The 20,320-nt window shown below is 43.0% G+C and overlaps 1 protein-coding gene across 1 annotated transcript in view; it reads left to right on the forward strand.

Moving 5' to 3' along the window:
- The first annotated feature begins 15,777 nt into the window (after positions 1–15,777).
- The window catches only part of LOC118400813 (C-Jun-amino-terminal kinase-interacting protein 1-like), a 17,490-nt gene continuing 12,947 nt past the window's right edge, over positions 15,778–20,320 (forward strand). The window contains exons 1-3 of the mRNA XM_052474608.1: positions 15,778–16,594; positions 17,089–17,200; positions 18,432–18,782. Coding sequence (XP_052330568.1) covers positions 16,491–16,594; positions 17,089–17,200; positions 18,432–18,782 — 567 coding nt within the window. The 5' untranslated portion in view covers positions 15,778–16,490. The remainder of the gene's footprint in view (positions 16,595–17,088; positions 17,201–18,431; positions 18,783–20,320) is intronic.

Here is a 20,320-nt window from a genome sequence, read left to right on the forward strand (position 1 = left end):
ACATAGCTCTCTAAGATTATATATATTTATTTAAAACATATAGGTACATGATCTTTTCTACATACCGTATATCAGGTTTTAGCATTTTCCCAAGGATTTCAATGGCAGAACAATCCCTGGAGGATGTTTATAAGGTTCTGTGACTAGTAAGAAACCACTGGTTGCAACAAGCATACTCTGTTTTCCCTCATCTTAATAAACACATTGACTTACGTGTACACTCTGGCAACCTGTCATGCTGCCTGGGCACACAGTAGATATAGGCCCAATAGGTGAATACAAAATGTGTTTTCCTGAACACGCATTAAGATTGATTTCTCTGCCCTAGTAGGTACAAAATTGTGTCAATATCATGCAGGCGCAAACAGTATTGTTAGGTTCTGATCTGTATGCCTGGGAGATATGGCTAGTCTGGTATATCTGTCAACAGATAGTCCCAAAAACCTCACTGGATAATGATCTCAACCCCAGTACATACAATATGTCATGTTATCATTTCTTATCCTCTCTCATTTTTTTTAAATGTATAAAAAATAAAAATAAAAACCTTTATTTAACTAGGCAAGGCAGTTAAGAAGAAATTATTATTTTCAATGACGGCCTAGGAACAGTGGGTTAACTGCCTGTTCAGGGGCAGAACGACAGATTTGTACCTTGTCAGCTCGGGAATATGAACTTCCAACCTTTCGGTTACTAGTCCAACAGCTCTAACCACCTGCCGCCCCAATTCCCACCTCCATACCCGTCTCTATCCCTCCTCCTGCCTTTGTATTCTCTGTCGGAGTGGAACATCACCCGGGTGACCTTTGGGAAGGAGAGAGATGAATCCATCATTAAAATGGCCCAGGAGTTTGTAGTGGAGACAATAGTGGGGAATTCTAACACACTCTACAACTTGAACAGGTTAGTCACTCACTGCCACACTCAGTAGGAAGGGTCCAATAAGTGAAATGCTTCTCTCCGTGATAGTGCTTACCTGCAAAAATCTCTGAAGCTGGAGACTTATATTTCCCTCACTAACTTTAAACATCAGCTATCCGAGCAGCTAACCGATCGCTGCAGCTGTACATAGCCTACCTCATCCCCATATTGTTTTTATTTACTTTTCTGCTCTTTTGCACACCAGTATTTCTACTTGCCCATCATCATCTGCACATCTGCACGTCTATCTCTCCAGTGTTCATTTGCTAAGTTGTAATTACTTGCTACTATGGCCTATTTATTGCCTGACCTCCTCACGCCATTTGTACACACTGTATATAGACTTTATTTTTTTCTATTGTGTTATTGACTGTACACTTGTTCATTCCATGTGTAACTCTGTGATGTTGTTTGTGTCGCACTGCTTTGCTTTATCTTGGCCAGGTCGCAGTTGTAAATGTTCTCAACTAGCCTACCCGGTTAAATAAAGGTAAAGTTTAAAAAAAAATTAAAATAATTTTAAAAAACCTAGTCACAAATCTGTTTGTGCTCTGTAGCCAGAGGACAATGACCATAGGAGTGAGTAAGACGACATAAACAGATCTGGGACCAGGCTAGTGCTTACCTACCCATGTCATTTGAAGTTATGTCTCCCAATTCTGATTAGTCCGATAACTGTACATTCAATAGTGATTTGAATAGTATTTGAATTTTGAGCTCAAACTGTTTCTGGTGGCATATTCAACACGGTTGCTTGCTGGATAGAGAAGAGCCAACTGGAAAATAAGAGTGTAAATTGAGAAAATGCTCGCGGGTAGGGAAACCGCACATCTAAGAGCATGTTCAATTATAGGCCGTAAACACCGAGTTTTCGGAGAGGAGGAGGACGCACGGAATACATAGTTTGAACATGTCAACCATATCTTTAGTGTACAACATTTCTCCCTCTGTGTCAATGAAAGGGAAGCGACAGCGGAGCAGTGGGAGCACTGAGCAGAAAAATCCAGAACGGCAAATCAGGTTCCAGAAAATCCAGAACCCCAGGACAGTGTAAAGTGCAGTATTGGTGGGGTATTTTGCCCGAGAGGGATCAATAAGATTATCATTTCTACTTTCACATTTCCACAACGTCTGTTGTCAGCACAGTAGCTTCCATTCAGCCTATTTCTTACTATCCAGTAGGCTAACCGATGTCAGTATGTTACTGTAACTAAACTAGAGCACAGTGGGTTACATAAATGTGATCGATGCTCGAAAGACACGCATGCTGCGAGCAAAGCTCCGGAGGTCAAAGGGGATAAAGCTCTCACTGATGTAGAACCAACTGAAAGAGTTTTGATGCTTTACTTCCTACAGCAGAGAGTCCCATAGCTCAGTGCTGTCACACCACACAACGTGTGCTCCAAGCAGTGAGAAGATGAAATAGCTAAGCCCGGTAGGGTGGCAGTGCTCAGCCATTACAAACCATGTTTCTGCTGGAGACTCATGGGGGCTCTTGATACGCCTGTTTGGCCCAGCCCACAACAGGGAATGATCCAATAGGAAGGTCTGAAAGGCTCCAGCCAGCACCGATATAGATGACGTAATATATAATAATAATATAATAATAAATAAAGATGACGTGCTGTAACTTCATCAGGGCATGGTTATGGAATGGCTATGTAGATACTGCCCGCTGTTCTATAATGAGTCATGATGCTGCCATTTTATTATAATTAGTTAAATATATATTTTATATGTACTTTGTTGTACATCCTGTATATGAGTAATGGAGAAGATGAATAACAACTTGATAACATGATCAAATCAAGTACCATGACTATGTTTACTTTACAAGTGGACTATAAATCATTTATACAGTAGGATTTTAGATTTGACCAAATGTAAAAACTACAGAATTTCAAATACTGAAAAGTAAAACTGTATTGGTATTATGATGTTTTGAATTGTGCTGAGAAATTATGTACTGTGTAGTTAACTTGAAACAACCAGTTTGTTGGTGTGCAAAGATTGCCAGATCAGAATCAATTGGCATTTCAAAAAGTTATGCTCTATTTTAATCTTGAAATTATGTTTTAATCATTTCCACCTCTACATTTACAGTGCCTTCAAAAAGTATTCAGACCCCTTGACTTTTTCCACATTTTTGATACATTGCATTGATTGGAGTCCAATTGATTGTACATGATTTAGAAAGGCACACACCTGTCTATATAAGTCCTACAGTTGACAGTGCATGTCAGCTCAAAAAACAAGCCTTGAGGTCGAAGGAATTGTCTGTAGAGCTCCAAGACAGGATTGTGTCGAGGCACAGATCTGGGGAAGGGTACCAAATTAATTATGCAGCATTAAAGGTCCCCAAGAACAAAGTGGCCTCCATCATTCTTAAATGGGTGAAGTTTGAAACCATCAAGCTCTTCCTAGAGCTGGCTGTCCAGCCAAACTAAGCATTCGGGGGAGAAGGGCCTTCGTCAGGAAGGTGACCAAGAACCCGGTGGTCACTCTGACAGAGTTCCAGAGTTCCTCTGTGGAGATGAGAGAACCTTCCAGAAAGACAACCATATCTGCAGCACTCTACCAATCAGGCCTATATGGTAGAGTGGCCAGACGGAAGCCACTCCTCAGTAAAAGGCACATGACAGCCCGCTTGGAGTTTGACAAAAAGCACCCAAAGACTCACAGACCATGAGAAACAAGATTCTCTGGTCTGATGAAACCAAGATTGAACTCTTTGTTTTGAATGCCAACCGTCACCGCTGGAGGAAACCTGGCACCATCCCTACGGTGAAGCATGGTGGTGGCAGCATCATGCTGTGGGGATGTTTTTCAGCGGCGGGGACTGGGAGACTAGTCAGGATCGAGGCAAAGATGAACGGAGCAAAGTACAGACAGATCCTCGATGAAAACCTGCTCCGGAGTGCACAGGACCTCAGACTGGGGTGAAGGTTCACCTTCCAACAGGACAACAACCCTAAGCACACAGACAACAGAAAGACTTGAACACGATCAAACATCTCTGGAGAGACCTGAAAATGGCTGTGCAGCAACGCTCCCCATGCAACCTGACAGAGCTGGAGAGAATCTGCAGAGAAGAATGGGAGAAACTCCTCAAATACAGGTGTGCCAAGCTTGTTGCGTCATACCAAAGAAGACATTTTTATTAACAGCATCATTTCCCCACACCAACAGTATTATTATTGACATTTATACAAAGTTACCTCGGGCCAAGTATTCAGAAACTGTCTCAGAGTAGAAGTGCTAATCTAGTATCAGTTATGCCTTTGAGATAAATAATGAGTAAGATCACAAGAACAGGATAATCAAATCAAATCAAACTTTTTTTGTCACATATAATCAAATCAAATCAAACTTTATTTGTCACAACAAGTGTAGACCTTACCTAAAGGACCTGATCTTAGATCATCACTTACTCTGATTAGTTTCATGAATATGGGCCCAGATGTCAATGTTTTAATCCCACTGTCCCTCATGTTTATGCTGTTATCAGGATAATTGAGAAGGACAACGGCAGTCCTCCGCTGACATTCAAGAAGTTCCAGGTCTTAGGGAACAGGCTCGAGCTGCCTAGGAAACCCATGCCCACCATCGCACAAGAACAACTGGACAGCTGTCAGACGAAGACCGCAGACAACCACAGACCGACACTACAGCGTCCCCTGTTCTGGAAGAGCTGGGTAATCAATCAATCCGATGTATTTTACAGTGCCTTCGGAAAGTATTCAGAACCCTGGACTTTTTCCACATTTTGTTGTTACAGCCTGAATTGAAAATGGATTGCATTTATATTTTGTGCCACTGGCCTACACTCAATACCCCATAATGTAAGCCAACAGGTAAGTCAATAAGTATTCAAACCCCTTTGTTATGGGGGGAGGTTCTACAAAGCTAACATATGGAGTTGTTTTAATTAAGATGGTCATACCAAGGATCATTTATTAAGGCATTTGATTTTGAATTTCAGGACCCTTTTTAGGTATCGAGAACAATTATTTGATGAAACATTGAATTTAGCCTTACTGCTATTAACCCACAGAAACGCATTGAATAAAACATTTTAAACTGGTACCGGGCTAGCTTCAGATGTTTCCCGTGACGCTTGTGGGGGCTGTAGAGCAAAACTGAGAACACCATCGTGTTCGTGAGAGCGTCATCTTTCCATTCCTTTCGTATTCGTTTGAACGCTACAGACATTTTGGTGAGAGGGTTGATTTTCGGGATGTCTCATGTTCCGCAGATGTGGAAGGTCGCCATTGGTGCAAGCGGTGGATATCTCTAGGTTAGACTGATTTTGATGGGGATTTGTTTTTGTTTTTGTGGTGCACAGACATCAAATCTAGGGGGTTAACCCTTGGTGCATGCATTATGCTTTGGATGGTGTATCAATACAAGTCACTTTTACTCCCTCACCAACTTCAAACATCAGATACCTGTCCTTCCAATTTTCACTCCTCATTTCTGTTTTTATACTGTTTTTACTTTTCTGCTCACACCAATATCTCTACCTGGACCATTTGATCATTTATCACAAAGATTTCACAATGAGGCCAATGGTGACTTTAAAACAGACTTTAATGGCTTTGATAGGAGAAAACTGAGGATGAATCAACAAGATTATAGTTACTCCACAAAACTAACCTAATTGACAGAGTGAAAAGAAGGAAGCCTGTACAGAATACAAATATTCCAAAACCTTTTTTTTTATTTTTTTATTTCACCTTTACATGCATCCTGTTTGCAACAAGGCACTAAAGTAATACTGCAAGAAATGTGGCAAAGCAATTACCTTTTTGTCCTGAATACAGTGTTATGTTTTGGGCAAATCCAATACAACACGTTACTGAGTACCACACCACAAATGTCAAAGCATAGTGGTGAATGCATCATGTTATGGGTATGCTTGTAATTGTTAAGGACTGGGAGTTTTTCGAGGATAAAAAATAAACGGAATGGAGCTAAGCACAGGAAAAATCCTTGGGAAAACCTGGTTCAGTCTGCTTTCCACCAAAGACTGGGAGATGAATTCACCTTTCAGTGGGACAATAACCTAAGACACAAGGCCAAATCTACACTGGAGTTGCTTACCAAGAATGACAGGGAATGTTCCTGAGTGGCCAAGTTACCGGTTTGACCCAAATCTGCTTGAAAAAATACTGCAAGACCTGAAAATGGTTGTCTAGTAATGATCAACAACCAACTTGACAGAGCTTAAATAATTTTTTGAAGAATAATGCCCAAATATTGTACAATCTAGGTGTGCAAAGCTCTTTCCCCTCGATCACACCGACAGCGTTAAATCTATTTTAATCCCACTTTGTAACACAACAAAATGTAGAAAAAGTCAAGACTTTCTGAAGGCTCTGTATAAATCCCCGTTTACATCAGCAGTTGTCAGAAAGAGTAATCCAGACTAGGGAGAAGGGACCATATGGAAGAAGGTCATTTTAACGTTGACCTAAATCTACTCTTTTTGTTTCATTAACACCTGGTGGAACAACAGTGTGATTGTACAGTATAATATAGTGCTTGACACATATCCACCATTGTGATATCCAGAACTGTTACATCCTGTTATTCCTCGCGTACTGTGTGCAGTACTGTTTGCAGTATTGTCTGTTGACAAGGAGAAATAGAGAGTCACAGTGTCCATGTACATTTGGTGCTTGTTATCTGACTGTGCTTGACTTGTACTCCGTTCTCCGGGATTCAAGACTCAAGGACTGGACCCAGCGATGTGGAAGGGTGAGGAGTCTGAAGCACTAGAGACTCTACAAACACTTAGACAGAAAGGCCTGGGTGGCTAACTAACAGTGGACCAGGATCAACACGTGTTCGCTGATCGCCATGTAATATTCATGTAAAATAATTGAATTGGAACTAGGCTAATAAAAACTAGACTTGATACCAAGGCAACAAACAAACAAAAAACAGGGAGAAAGCAAATGATTTTAACACATTTTGTCAGGTTTTTGTCTGTTCACACTGCTATGCTTTATCTTGGCCAGGTCGCAGTTGCAAATGAGAACTTGTTCTCAACTAGCCTACCTGGTTAAATAAATGTCACATTTTTTAATTTTTTTAATTAAAACAACAAAATTGGATGTGGGTCGTTCCACCTCCAAAAGCACAAGAAAGAGAATTTTGGCACACATCATCTCAGATTGTTCTGATGTCGTTTCCGTTAGAAACCAATAAGATTACCATTCCTGCGACATTCTTTTGGGGCACATAGCACACCGCACACAGCAGGGCTCAACATTCAACTGAAAGCTACTGGCCCGAATGAAACAAATACTGCCCGAGTCGATCTGACAGGAAAGTGAATGATGAGAGCATAATTTCAATAGCAGGTGATTTTATCCTTCATTTTAGGGGCTGAGCAAGTAGCCTATACAGCAGGGATCGTCAACTAGAGTCAGCCGTGGACCGTGTAGTCGTTATTTCTGTATTATCAAATGAGGAAAGACAAGCTTATCACACAAGTCAGTTATACTTCTTTATTCACTTATTAGTAAGGGAGCAGGTCAATACAACACACACATACAAGGTGAATCGATTGAGTGCTCTAATAATACAGAGAAGCAAGGGGTTTATATTGAAACACAAAACTGCTTAGTCATGGTTGGTTCCACCCTCCCTGGCAGATCAGGGCAATTTAAGCTACCTTGTTTTCATCTTGTGGCTATGTGTATCGGGTCATAGCAGACGTTGGTTCCGTTTACTCCCTTCTCTACCAAGCTAGCCTCCGTTCTCTTCTCTCTCCCCACAGCTGTGCCCTTGGAAGACAGTAAAAGAACAGGAGGGGCCGAAGTACAGTGGTCACTTCTCAGAGGCTCTTTGTCTTATGCCGTGTGACCAGCTTATTCAGAAGCAAAGAGAAATGGAAATAATACAGGTCTATCTGTTTTTCAAGCTGATCTCTATCCCATGTCCCTGACTACACGCCTAGACCAGCTGATCTCTATCCCATGTCCCTGACTACACGCCTAGACCAGCTGATCTCTATCCCATGTCCCTGACTACACGCCTAGACCAGCTGATCTCTATCCCATGTCCCTGACTACACGCCTAGACCAGCTTATCTCTATCCCATGTCCCTGACTACACGCCTAGACCAGCTGATCTCTATCCCATGTCCCTGACTACACGCCTAGACCAGCTGATCTCTATCCCATGTCCCTGACTACACGCCTAGACCAGCTGATCTCTATCCCATGTCCCTGACTACACGCCTAGACCAGCTGATCTCTATCCCATGTCCCTGACTACACGCCTAGACCAGCTGATCTCTATCTCATGTCCCTGACTCCATGCCTAGACCAGCTGATCTCTATCCCATGTCCCTGACTACACGCCTAGACCAGCTGATCTCTATCCCATGTCCCTGACTACACGCCTAGACCAGCTGATCTCTATCTCATGTCCCTGACTCCATGCCTAGACCAGCTGATCTCTATCCCATGTCCCTGACTACACGCCTAGACCAGCTGATCTCTATCCCATGTCCCTGACTACACGCCTAGACCAGCTGATCTCTATCTCATGTCCCTGACTCCATGCCGAGACCAGCTGATCACTATCCCATGTCCCTGACTCCACGCCTAGACCAGCTCACCTCCCCACAATTCCCTCCTGGGCTTCAGACAAAAGACGGTGATTGGTCCGTGATTACCACAACGTTTGTGCTTTGGCAGAATAATTGATGCAGCTGCTTGTGTCAACGAGGCCTACCCTCTTTCCCTCCTCTGACATTCGTAGGCTTCATCTGCGCGGCACCTTCAGCATTTAGATGTTTGTAAAATGGCTTTCGCTATATTCAATCATAGTCTTTATTCGTTGAGTGACAACCAACATAAGTTTCTGGGTCATTGTCACCAAATGCGGTGTAGAAAACATCTTTCTGCTGATTGGGGCTTTTTGATTGCCAGGTTCATTGTAAACAGATGTGGGTTTTTGTCTGCTTTCAACAGCCAGTGCATTTGGTAACTTTTACATTATCATTTTCATCCATAAACTTCCAAACGGTCACAACTATTTGCTTTTGAGATGGGGGTCAAATCCAAAACTGTGTTATATTAATTCCCTAGTTATGTCATAGCTCATTTCTAAAAATAGATTTTGGCATATTACTAGCTCAAAGCATTTGAATCTGCTATATGACAAGTTAATCAGTGGGTGATGATAATGTTGGATAACAAGGTGGGGGCACAAAAAAACAGAAATTTCCCCCCCTAATCTGTTAGTGGTAGATGTACACACACACACACACAAACACACAGAGCCACTTAGCTCAGAGAAGTCAATTCAGATAGATCCAGGTCAGCTCCTGAGCTCCATCAGTACCGTATTAACATTTTGAATAGAACATGAATGGGTACATGCAACAATTGTTAGTACATCGAATCGCATCGATTCGTTCCATGAATCTAATTGAATCACACCGAATCGTTTCAAACTAAAAGTATCGTTCCTGTATCGTATCAGAGCCCATGTATCTAGATGTGTATCAAATCGTGCTTGTAAGGAGGGAGAGATGCACATCCCTAATAACAATGCCTGTCCCTAACATATCTGTGATTGTCTATCTCACAGGCGCTACATCCTTACACTAAAGGACTATCCCAACTACTACATCTATGAGCCGTGGAGAGCCCCAGAGCCTGTCCAGAAAGCAGCTAACTGCATCATGAGTGGACTACCCTAAGCCCATGATCAACCACGCAGAGGGCAGCAGGCTCAACAGAGAAAAGATGAAGAAGGTCTTCTCTTCTGATTCCACATCATGGTTCTCTCTCACAGTTCCTATTGAGAACTGAAGCAATTTGGCTCTTGATTCGGCCCACAACTCCACCACAATCCTCTAGCTAGTCATTTGACTCTTTTTGCATCCTGTTTTTACAAAGCACTTCTCCTGGCTTATTCTATGGACGTAGAGAGCGCCACCTAGTGGTTAAATGTTGTTGTTGTTTTTTTCTTTGGATGTCCTGCATTACCATTTTTTCTGTGTTATGTTTTCATTCTGCCATCAGCCGTTATGTAGGCTATTTCCAGTCAGTTGCTGCCATGGTAACAGTGATGTAACGTGTGTGTGTGTGTGTGTGTGTGTGTGTGTGTGTGTGTGTGTGTGTGTGTGTGTGTGTGTGTGTGTGTGTGTGTGTGTGTGTGTGTGTGTGTGTGTGTGTGTGTGTGTGTGTGTGTGTGTGTGTGTGTGTGTGTGTGTGTGTGTGTGTGTGTGTGTGTGTGTGTCCATCAGGTCTCCTGGCCTCTGTGCCCACCATCCATGAAGAGGCAGTGCCTCCCCCAACAGACGACTTTTAGATCAGCAGCAGCACCTGTGGTATGTCGTTTTTTTATTTATCATTTAATTAACCAGGAAAGTCCTGGTTAAGAAAGCCGCATTTTCCAGATTTTAGTTGCTGCTTTAGATTAACGTAAAAAAAAACAAGCTATGATTTGAAATTTTATGCATGAGTTTTCTTTTCTCAAAGTTTCAATGTATCAGCTAAACAAATACATGTCGTCTAACAGAAAGTGAAGGATACATGTACAGGAAAAAGACATGACCAATCTAAACTCTATTTAATGCAGTCACCCACACACACGTTGTCTGCCCAGTCCAACACTCTGAAGAGAGGCAGGCCCTCCGAACCATAGAGCACCCAGAAGTGCACCCACCCGAAACACCAGCACACCATCAATGCCCAAGGAGACAAGCGGCAACAACAGGAACAGCACAGGAGCAGTGGGAGGAACAGTCAGAGCAGCAGGCTGTAGAACAGCCAATGGATCTGCAGTGGCACACGATAACAAGACACTGGGTTGTTCTGTATTCTGAAATGTGGGGCATTTTACTGGAACCTCTTCAGAAGTCATCAAATTTCAGTCAAATAAAATCTTTCAATACTCTTTCTGTAGGCCAGGTATCATCAACTAGATTCAGCCATGTGCCAATTTTTTTCTTCAGTGGATGGTTGGGGGGGCGGAACATAATTACAAATCATTTGTAGACTGCAAATTGACCACAAAAAGCCCAAACAAATACAGTGGCTTGCGAAAGTATTCACACCCCTTGGCATTTTTCCTATTTTGCTGACTTACAACCTGGAATTAAACTTGATTTTTGGGGGGTTTGTATCATTTGATTTACACAACATGCATACCACTTTGAAGATGCAAAATATATTTTATTGTGAAACAAACAAGAAATAAGGATTTTTTTAAAGTTTAATTTTTTTTTACTTGAGCGTGCATAACTATTCACCCCCCCCCCCAAAGTCAATACTTAGTAGAGCCACCTTTTGCAGCAATTACAGCTGAACGTCTCTTGGGGGTATGTCTCTATAAGCTTGGCATATCTAGCCACTGGGATTTGTGTCCATTCTTCAAGGCAAAACTGCTCCAGCTCCTTCAAGTTGGATGGGATCCGCTAGTGTACAGCAATCTTTAAGTCACACCACAGATTCTCAATTGGATTGAGGTCTGGACTTTTACTAGGCCATTCCAAGACATTTAAATGTTAACCTTTAAACCACTCGAGTGTTGCTTTAGCAGTATGCTTAGGGTCATTGACCTGCTGGAAGGTGAATCTCCGTCCCAGTCTCAAATCTCTGGAAGACTGAAACAGGTTTCCCTCAAGAATTTCACTGTATTTAGCGCCATCCATCATTCCTTCAATTCTGACCAGTTTTCCAGTCCCTGCCGATGAAAAAAATGGTGTTCTCGGGTGATGAGAGGTATTGGGTTTGCACCAGACATAGCGTTTTCCTTGATGGCCAAAAAGCTACATTTTAGTCTCATCTGACCAGAGTACCTTCTTCAATATGTTTGGGGAGTCTCCCACATGCCTCTTGGTGAACACCAAATGTGTTTGCTTATTTTTCTTCTTTAAACAATGACTTTTTTCTGGCCACTCTTCTGTAAAGCCCAGCTCTGCGGAGTGTATGGCTTAAAGTGGTCCTATGGACAGATACTACAATCTCCGCTGTGGAGCTTTGCAGCTCCTTCAGGGTTATCTTCGGTCTCTTTGTTGCCTCTCTGATTAATCCCCTCCTTGCCTGGTCTGTGAGTTTTGGTGGGCGACCCTCTCTTGGCATGTTTGTTGTGGTGCCATATTCTTTCAATTTTTTAATAATGGATTTGATGGTGCTCCGTGGGATGTTCAAAGTTTCAGATATATTTGTATAACCCAATCCTGATCTGTACTTCTCCACAACTTTGTCCCTGACCTGTTTGAAGCGCTCCTTGGTCTTCATGTTGCAGCTTAATTGGTGGTGCCCCTTGCTTAGTGGTGGGGCCTTTCAGAACAGGTGTATGTATATATACTGAGATCGTGTGGCAGGTCATGTGACACTTAAATAAAGTCCAACTGTGTGCAATCTAACTAATTCTGTGACTTCTGAAGGTAATTGGTTGCACCAGATCTTATTTCGGGACTTCATAGCAAAAGGGGTGAACACATATGCATGCACCACTTTTCCATGTAATTTTTATTTTTGTTAAAGTAATTTAAAAAAAAATTTTTTATTTTATTTCACTTCAACAATGTGTGTGTACATCTACCACTAACAGATTTGTGCCCCCACCTTGTTATCCAACATCCTCATGACCCACTGATTAACTTGTCATATAGCAGATTCAAATGCTTTGAGCTAGTAATATGTTTTTTAAAAATCTATTTAAATTACAGGATGTAATGCAACAAAATAGGAAAAACTCCAAGGGGGATGAATACTTTTGCAGGAACAGATATCTTCAATAAAAATCCATTGGAGTTTATTTCCTGGTGTCTTTCCATGCCAAGACTGTGTAAAGCTGTCATCAAGTCTAAGGGTGGCTATTTGAAGACTCTCAAATAGAAAATAAGTTGTTAAAATATATTGTTTACCACTGTTTTGGTTACAACATGATTCCATATGTGTTATTTCATGTTTTTTATGTCTTCACTATTATTCTATAATGTAGAAAATAGTTAAATAAAGAAAAACCCTTGAATGAGAAGCTGTTCTAAAACTTTTGACTGGAAGTGTAAAAGACTGGGAAAACACCAGGAAATAAACTCCAATTGGTTTTTATTTAAGATATCTGTTCCCAAGTATTCCCAAGCATAATAGAGAGACGCGTGATCGTATTGTTTTATTTTCCTTTGCTCAGCAAAACTGGGGGGCCAAAGTCGGCCCGCAGGCTGCCAGTTGGGGAAGCCTGCTGTAGGCTATTTGTAGAAATTTAACCAACTGTACAATTTGGTTTCTGTGTTTTTCGGAGCTTGGCATGTGGGATGGCGTATGCTAGAGAGACATAGCAGAAGACTTCTGATGTCTTGTGCTCACTCTTTCCCTTCGGGCAGGACTAGTCACACACACACACACACAAGCATACACAGAGTTGTACATACAATATCCGGTTTATGAGGTATAAGAGCAGCAAGAACATCTCTGTAATTGCCAATAATCATTTGCATACAGAAAGGTTACAACCAGTGTATTATATAGCAAGTTAGTGCTTTACACCTTTCGTTCAGCTTTCCTAAACTGTTTTTTTTTGCTAAAGTTTTTTTGCACCACCAGCCACTTTGATTCGTGAGTGAATAAGTCGCTCTGTATAAGAGCGTCTGCTAAATGACTTAAATGTAAATGTAAATGTAAATGTAAATGTAATGAATAACTGCCTTAGGACTACAGTAGAACCTCAAAGATACAAACCTTAGATTTACGAACTGACTGGTCAAGCGAGCAGGCAATATTAACATGGATGTTTATTTCATGTAAAATACGCAATTCATATTTTCTATAAATTTCAGTGTTCCTAACAACCTCCATTCGTGATCTGAGCTTCTGCTGTCATTCATCTGTTTGTCCTCTGTATGATATTTTGACTTCGATCACAACCATGTCGTTGGTTTAGAAACAAATGTTTTGCCAAAAGATCCCATAATGATAATAGTGTCTATACTAACACAATAAGAGCTAGTTCCGCTAAGTACCATGTGTATAAAAGATTTGTATCAATTCCCGCTATATTCTGTTTATATTTGCACATCTATCAGCCCTGTGTGTATATTATACTGTATATATTACCATAAAACACATGTCCTTTGTTTGCACTGTTCTGTCTGTGGATCTGCCCAGAAGGGGATGAGTTTTGCCTGATGTATAGTCTACTTAAGTACTCAGGACAGCCATTTTGCATTTTTGCGTTGCATACTTAAATTGGCTATAAATACGCCTTCAGGATATACTGACAGAGGTCAACTTCATTTATATTTCCCGTTAACATCTCAAGCATCATAATTTGTCAGTCACCAAATATTGTACATTCCATGAAAAAGAGTACATTTACAATCAACATTCAGGGCTCAGACCACCCAGTTTATAATTGGTAGTAGGTAGTTACAGTACCACTATTTCAGTACTGCGTTTCGCCACTGGAGGGCCACATGCAGTAGGTTCTTAGCACAGAATGTGCTGAAAGCTTTGTACAGTGCAGGAGGTCTGGAACTGAACTTGGACCGCGGGTCATCTGCACTTCACTCGAACAACCCTTATTTTCTGAAAATGGTTGTGGCTCATGAATGGTTATGTATCATTAATAGACTTATCAATGAATCAACAATCCATAAACACTTTAGGGCCAAACTTTGGTTTATTGAAGTGGTAATCTCAGGTCAGTTATAGCAATTGAAGCTTGTTATGTAATACTGTACAGGTTGTAGTCTGGGATCCTCAGGGATCACTGCTAACGGTCTGAGTCCTCTCTCTCCCTCTCTCTTATCTATTTCTCTCTCTCTCTCTCTCTCTCTCTCTCTCTCTCTCTCTCTCTCTCTCTGTCTCTCTCTGTCTCTCTCTCTCTGTCTGTGTGTCTCTCCCTCCTCTCTGTATCTGTCTCTCCATCTCACACTCTCTCGCCTCGCTCCCTGATATCAACTCTGATAGAAACAAATTCCTGAGTGGTTCTGACGACCCGTCTGTTGCGGTGAACAGTAAAGAATAGAAGGGTGAGGAGGGAGAAACGAGCCAAAGGCTGTCTTTAAGCTATCTGATACAGACCTGGCTGTCTTTAAGCTATCTGATACAGACCTGGCTGTCTTTAAGCTATCTGATACATACCTGGCTGTCTTTAAGCTATCTGATACATACCTGGCTGTCTTTAAGCTATCTGATACAGACCTGGCTGTCTTTAAGCTATCTGATACATACCTGGCTGTCTTTAAGCTATCTGATACAGACCTGGCTGTCTTTAAGCTATCTGATACAGACCTGGCTGTCTTTAAGCTATCTGATACAGACCTGGCTGTCTTTAAGCTATCTGATACAGACCTGGCGCGGGTGAAAGTGACATTCTAGCTTTCCCGTACAGTATAATTATCCTGGTTTGTAACCTGATAAAGTGAGGACAGGATTAGGATACCAAGAATAGGATATTGTGTCTATGAATGTACACAGGCCCGGGCTGTCAAACTTTTTACTGTGATTTTGCCCTCCCTTCTTTCTGGTGTATCCAGTTATAAATGGACTGTGATGTACACCCCTGGCGTGGTATGCGTGTTAGTGGCCAGGGTTGTAGTGTGTAAAATGTGTGTGCATGTCATGTCTTAAACAGTATTTTAGTGTGTAATGTGTGGACATGTCCACAGGGACAGCCAATCACATTAGAGGTAAATAATGTAATGACCGCTTAGCACACTTGACCTCCTCCGCCATTTAAAAAAATTTACACCGCCGACATACGTAAGCTGTTAATTCTCTCTGCTGCACCGGCTCACACATCACGTCACAGTCTGTTCAGAGTGAGGAGAAGAAGGCGTGGGTCATTCCATGGCGTGAGAACCAACCTAAACAACAACACAATGGAAGCCATGATGTTCTAAGCAGGGCCACGGACCTTCCAAATCCTCCCTCCCTCAGACCAGGGATAAAAGGGAAGAAGGCTCTAGTTCAGCACTACAGCGGCTCCATTGATCCTAGCAGCCACCACTTCCCTTCCCTCAGTCTGGCCCTCCCTGTATACGGCTGCCTGGCCTGTGGAGGAGGAGGCAGGCAAACGGAGTAGAGCTGCATCGATTCAAGCCGCCCATCATACAGGAGGCAGGGACTTACAGGAGGAGAACCTACCCAGCTAGGGCTGATGGGCTGGGGCTTGAGCGAGTGATTGAGTCACCCGATCGCCAGTCTCTTTACTGTCCACCTGCAGCCTGCACCTCCCCCCATCCTCCTCCAGTCATTATTCTGGACCAGAGGGGGAGTACAAATACACAGAGAGGAGATAAGTGCCTGGGTGGAGCCCGTGGTGAAGAGAAGAGAGCTCTATACTGTGTGTGGGGAAAAGGAAAAATAAGCTTTCTTTAGCTTCAGAGTCCCTCTCTATCAGTGGTGTGGTGGTGTTGTTGTTGTCGTTTTGTCGCTGATGCTGTTGCTGACGTGTGGGCCAGAGCGGATGGAGATTGAAAAGTCAGGACTGTGAATGATGCTCTGTTGAAAGGCGGAAGTGCTGTAATTGCCTGTTGAATCGACCAGTTCCTGGTCCATCTGCCTACCCTGCCCAGCCCAGCCCAGCTGATGTTGCTCTACCTCAGTCTGGCCATGGAGTCCAACGAGGATGGGGAGAATTGGAGGGAGGAGGAGAATGGAGAGAAGTGGATGGAGGACCAGTGGGAGAAATGGTACAGTAGTATTTATATACTGTAGAGTTAAACCAGGGTCACATTCATTAGGGTAAAAAGTAACAAAATGTTTTTCAAAGGATAACTAAAACAAGTGTTTACCAGACAAGCGTTTATTTGCCATAAAGGTCTAGACTTCCTGGCAGTGACGTACAGTGATGCTAATGTAAGAGAGCACACTTTTTCCTGTCTCTCTCGGGCCTTCATGCAAACCCCAATGCACGCCTTTTTATTAAAGGGTTCAGAGCTTTTTGATGTCAGCACAGATGGTTGTCCACCTGGTTGTGCAACTGCCACCTACCATCAGGAGTATCAAGCAGTACCTCACTAAGGTGAAAGTGTGACCAAGTCGTTTGTCTGCAGAGAGCAGACAAACTCCCTCGTTGATGTGTGTAAAACAGTGTGCTCTGCCCTCGGCTCTCAGAGATGTTGAGTGTCGGCGTGGTTTGTTTTCTGTAGTGTGGTGTGATGCGGTGTGTATGTCGTGTCCTCAGGCTGACCCATGACATCAGCCTGGAGGAGTTTGAGGACGAGGACCTTTCTCAGGTCACAGAGATCACTGATGAGGCTGGAGCCAGCCTTAACTACGACGACCTTGACTCTCAAGTAAGCTAATCTACATGTACACACACACACCAGACCTGGGTTCAAAAACCGTTTCAAAGTGTCAAATGAGCTCGGATCGCAATTTTGCGACTTTTCTATTGGTCCATTAAGCCAGGCAAGCTCAATCAAGCACAGATCAAGTATTTGAAATGATTTTGAATCGTACATGAACCCAGTGCACAGCGGGGTGCTAGCCTCAACTACGACAACCGGGATGACCAAGTAAGCTCCTCTGCACCAGTTTCCCCTCAACAAAACTCCTCCCTCCCTTCTCCGACAACACACTGCCTGACTTCACTCTGTTGCAGTCCTGTTTTTCATAATATGAATATTCATAACAGAAGGTTGAGATATTGAGATAAATGTCACTCCCCATTTGTGTGCTTGATGTTATTTTGGGGCTGTCGCTGTGAGATAGTAGCAGAAGCAGAAGAGGCAGTAGAATCCAGAGTTAGTCGTCCAAAGTCACTAATCAGATTAATGACTGCAGGCGGGGATGGTCTTGGTACACATGTGTTCCAGAGCCGAGTAGACCTAACATGCCACACGCCATTAAAGCCTGGCCATCGCATCACTGGCCTCCGCCTTCAGCCCTGCAGATATTCCACTCAACGAGCTGCTAGGGTGAACTGTCATTTTAGTATGAGTCAAATGGAGAACGTCAGACCATACATTAGCTCAGGGGACGGTTGTATGACGTTGATGTACCGTACAGCAGGTCTGTGTGCATCTTAGTATTTTGTGGTTAAAGAAATTATTCCGTATTAACATTATCTTTAGATTTGACGTCAGTGTAAAGACAGTAAGGGTGTTACATGCTGAACAGAACGGTAGCCTAGCTTTGCCTGTGTTTGTTTTCATCGAGGTTTATCCTACTACAGTATGATTGAATTAGAACGGCATTACAGTGAGCATGAGCAGAGAACGAGCCACGAGCTCAGGCTGCTGATGTCATTGCCAGGCCGTGATTGACTGGCTCCCTCTCTGCTCTCCTCCTCCTCTTCCCCTCCCTTCCTTTTCTCCTCACTGAATCCTTTTCTCTCTCTCTCTCTCTCTCTCTCTCTCTCTCTCTCTCTCTCTCTCTCTCTCTCTCTCTCTCTCTCTCTCTCTCTCTCTCTCTCTCTCCACTCGCTCTCATTCTTGCTTTCTCCGCCTCCCTCCCTCTCCCCCTCCACCTCACTGAATTATTCTCTCTCTATCTGCTGCAACACTGCTGCCTGGCTCTTCCCAGGACCATGTGACGTGGCCAGCCAGTAGCGAGGCGGGGAAGGCAGACGGGCGGGGGTTCAGGGAAGTGCAGGCGGAGATGCTCCACTTGGACCTGATCGATGCTGAGGGGGAGATCCAGGAGGAAGAGGAGCACTGGGGCCTGATCCATGGTTCCCTCGGCGACCACAGACTCAACCAGGGAGAGAGAGGGGCCGTCGTTCTAACTCCTGTCAGACAGCAGCAGCCCAATGTGATAGAATTCAAATCTGCTGAACATCCAGTCGCTATGGATACGTACAGGCCCAAGAGACCCACCACACTAGCGCTGTTTCCACAGGTGCAGCCTCAGCCTCCTCAGCCTCCCAGGACTCAGGTGGGGACTGTTTATTTCTACCCTCTGTGATGACACGACATCATCACATCATCTGTTTGGTTCATATAATATTGGATTAGCTATAGAACGGGATCTGTAAAGAGGCATTAAAGGGGCTGCTTCTATATCTTCCCTGGGATGACAGGCAGATCATGTACTGTATCATAGATCATATTAGGTTTGTTTGAAATATGAGATTGGATAGGATGGGATCTGTATAAGAGCAGAATAGAAGCTGGTAGCTTAACACGCAGCACCAATTTACAGTAGAGATCCTGCTTATTTTCTCCTCTGTTTTTACAGATCGTCTGTTTGGTTTAAATAATTAATGGGAGACCAGATAGAATTGAATCGGTATAGAATGGCATCTGTGTCGAGGCAGCATGCCTTACCCAGGCACCAATATAAATATGGATTCCCTTTTAATGTAATGTAAGCAATATGTCTACAGTGTTTATTTGTTAATGTCGTTAAATGGAAATATTTTCATTTCACATTTGCAGCCACTGTATACCAGAAAATCATAAAGCTGGGACGGTTGTGGTTCTTGATCGAAGCATTGTAACAGTAGAGGAAATGTTCACGCGTGTGATAATGAATGTGCTCTCTCTCTCTCTCTCTCTCTCGACGGAGCCCATGCTTACGACTGTGTTTGTGGCATGTGCTCCGTGTGAATGCTGTCCTGGATCTTTGCTGTCTGTAAACAGCGCACCCTTCTGTCCCTCTGTGAGTCAGTCGGCTTCCCCGCCAGCTGAATGGCATCAGACAGGGAAGGAAGGGTGTGTGTGCTCTGCTGACTAGGGATTACGATGGAAAGGACAGGTCAGAGTCCATCAGTGTCAGTCCAAGGATAGGGCCGTTTACAATGGCAATCCTATGTAGAGTGTCTATAAACGAGTGAGGATCTGTTCACTCGTCTTTCATCCATTGCATCCTCATGTTGATCTTTATAAAACGTCTTTGATCTTTCCCTCAGAATAGACCTCTTGCCAGAATTACATTTTGTAGGTTAGTATTTTGTAGTAAAAAGAAAAAAGGGTTTATTATTGCTTGGATGCTTTGATACAGTCCAGTGAGCTTCAGACCTGTCTTCATTGAAGACGTATGTGACGGGGAGAGGGCTGTCATTTCTCTGGAGGAGATTTGGAATGATCTTAGTAATTGCCCACAGCACGGCCAAATACTCTACAGTCTCTAGTAGTAGAGTGCAGACTGCAGTTTGAATGTTTGACGGTTTCATCTTTTAACCTAAGCCATTGGTAGGATTATTGTAGTGTATGTATGATATATGTACCCACCCAAACAACTCCACCCAGTTATAACTAGTTCAAATCAGGCGGAACCAGTTGAAACGGGTGATAATCAGACATAACCGCTTGTAATCAGTTGCCACCAAAACATCAAGGTGCTAAACGAGGGAATGTTTCAGAGAATCTGTTTCACAAGGGCATCCACGAATGATGAGCACAATGTCTTTATGGCAGACTTCTGATTCAATTCAAAGAAGATCAGGATGAGGTGTGTGACCAGATGTCGGT

This window comes from Oncorhynchus keta, chromosome 22 (assembly GCF_023373465.1).
Source record: "Oncorhynchus keta strain PuntledgeMale-10-30-2019 chromosome 22, Oket_V2, whole genome shotgun sequence".
Lineage (NCBI taxonomy): Eukaryota > Metazoa > Chordata > Actinopteri > Salmoniformes > Salmonidae > Oncorhynchus > Oncorhynchus keta.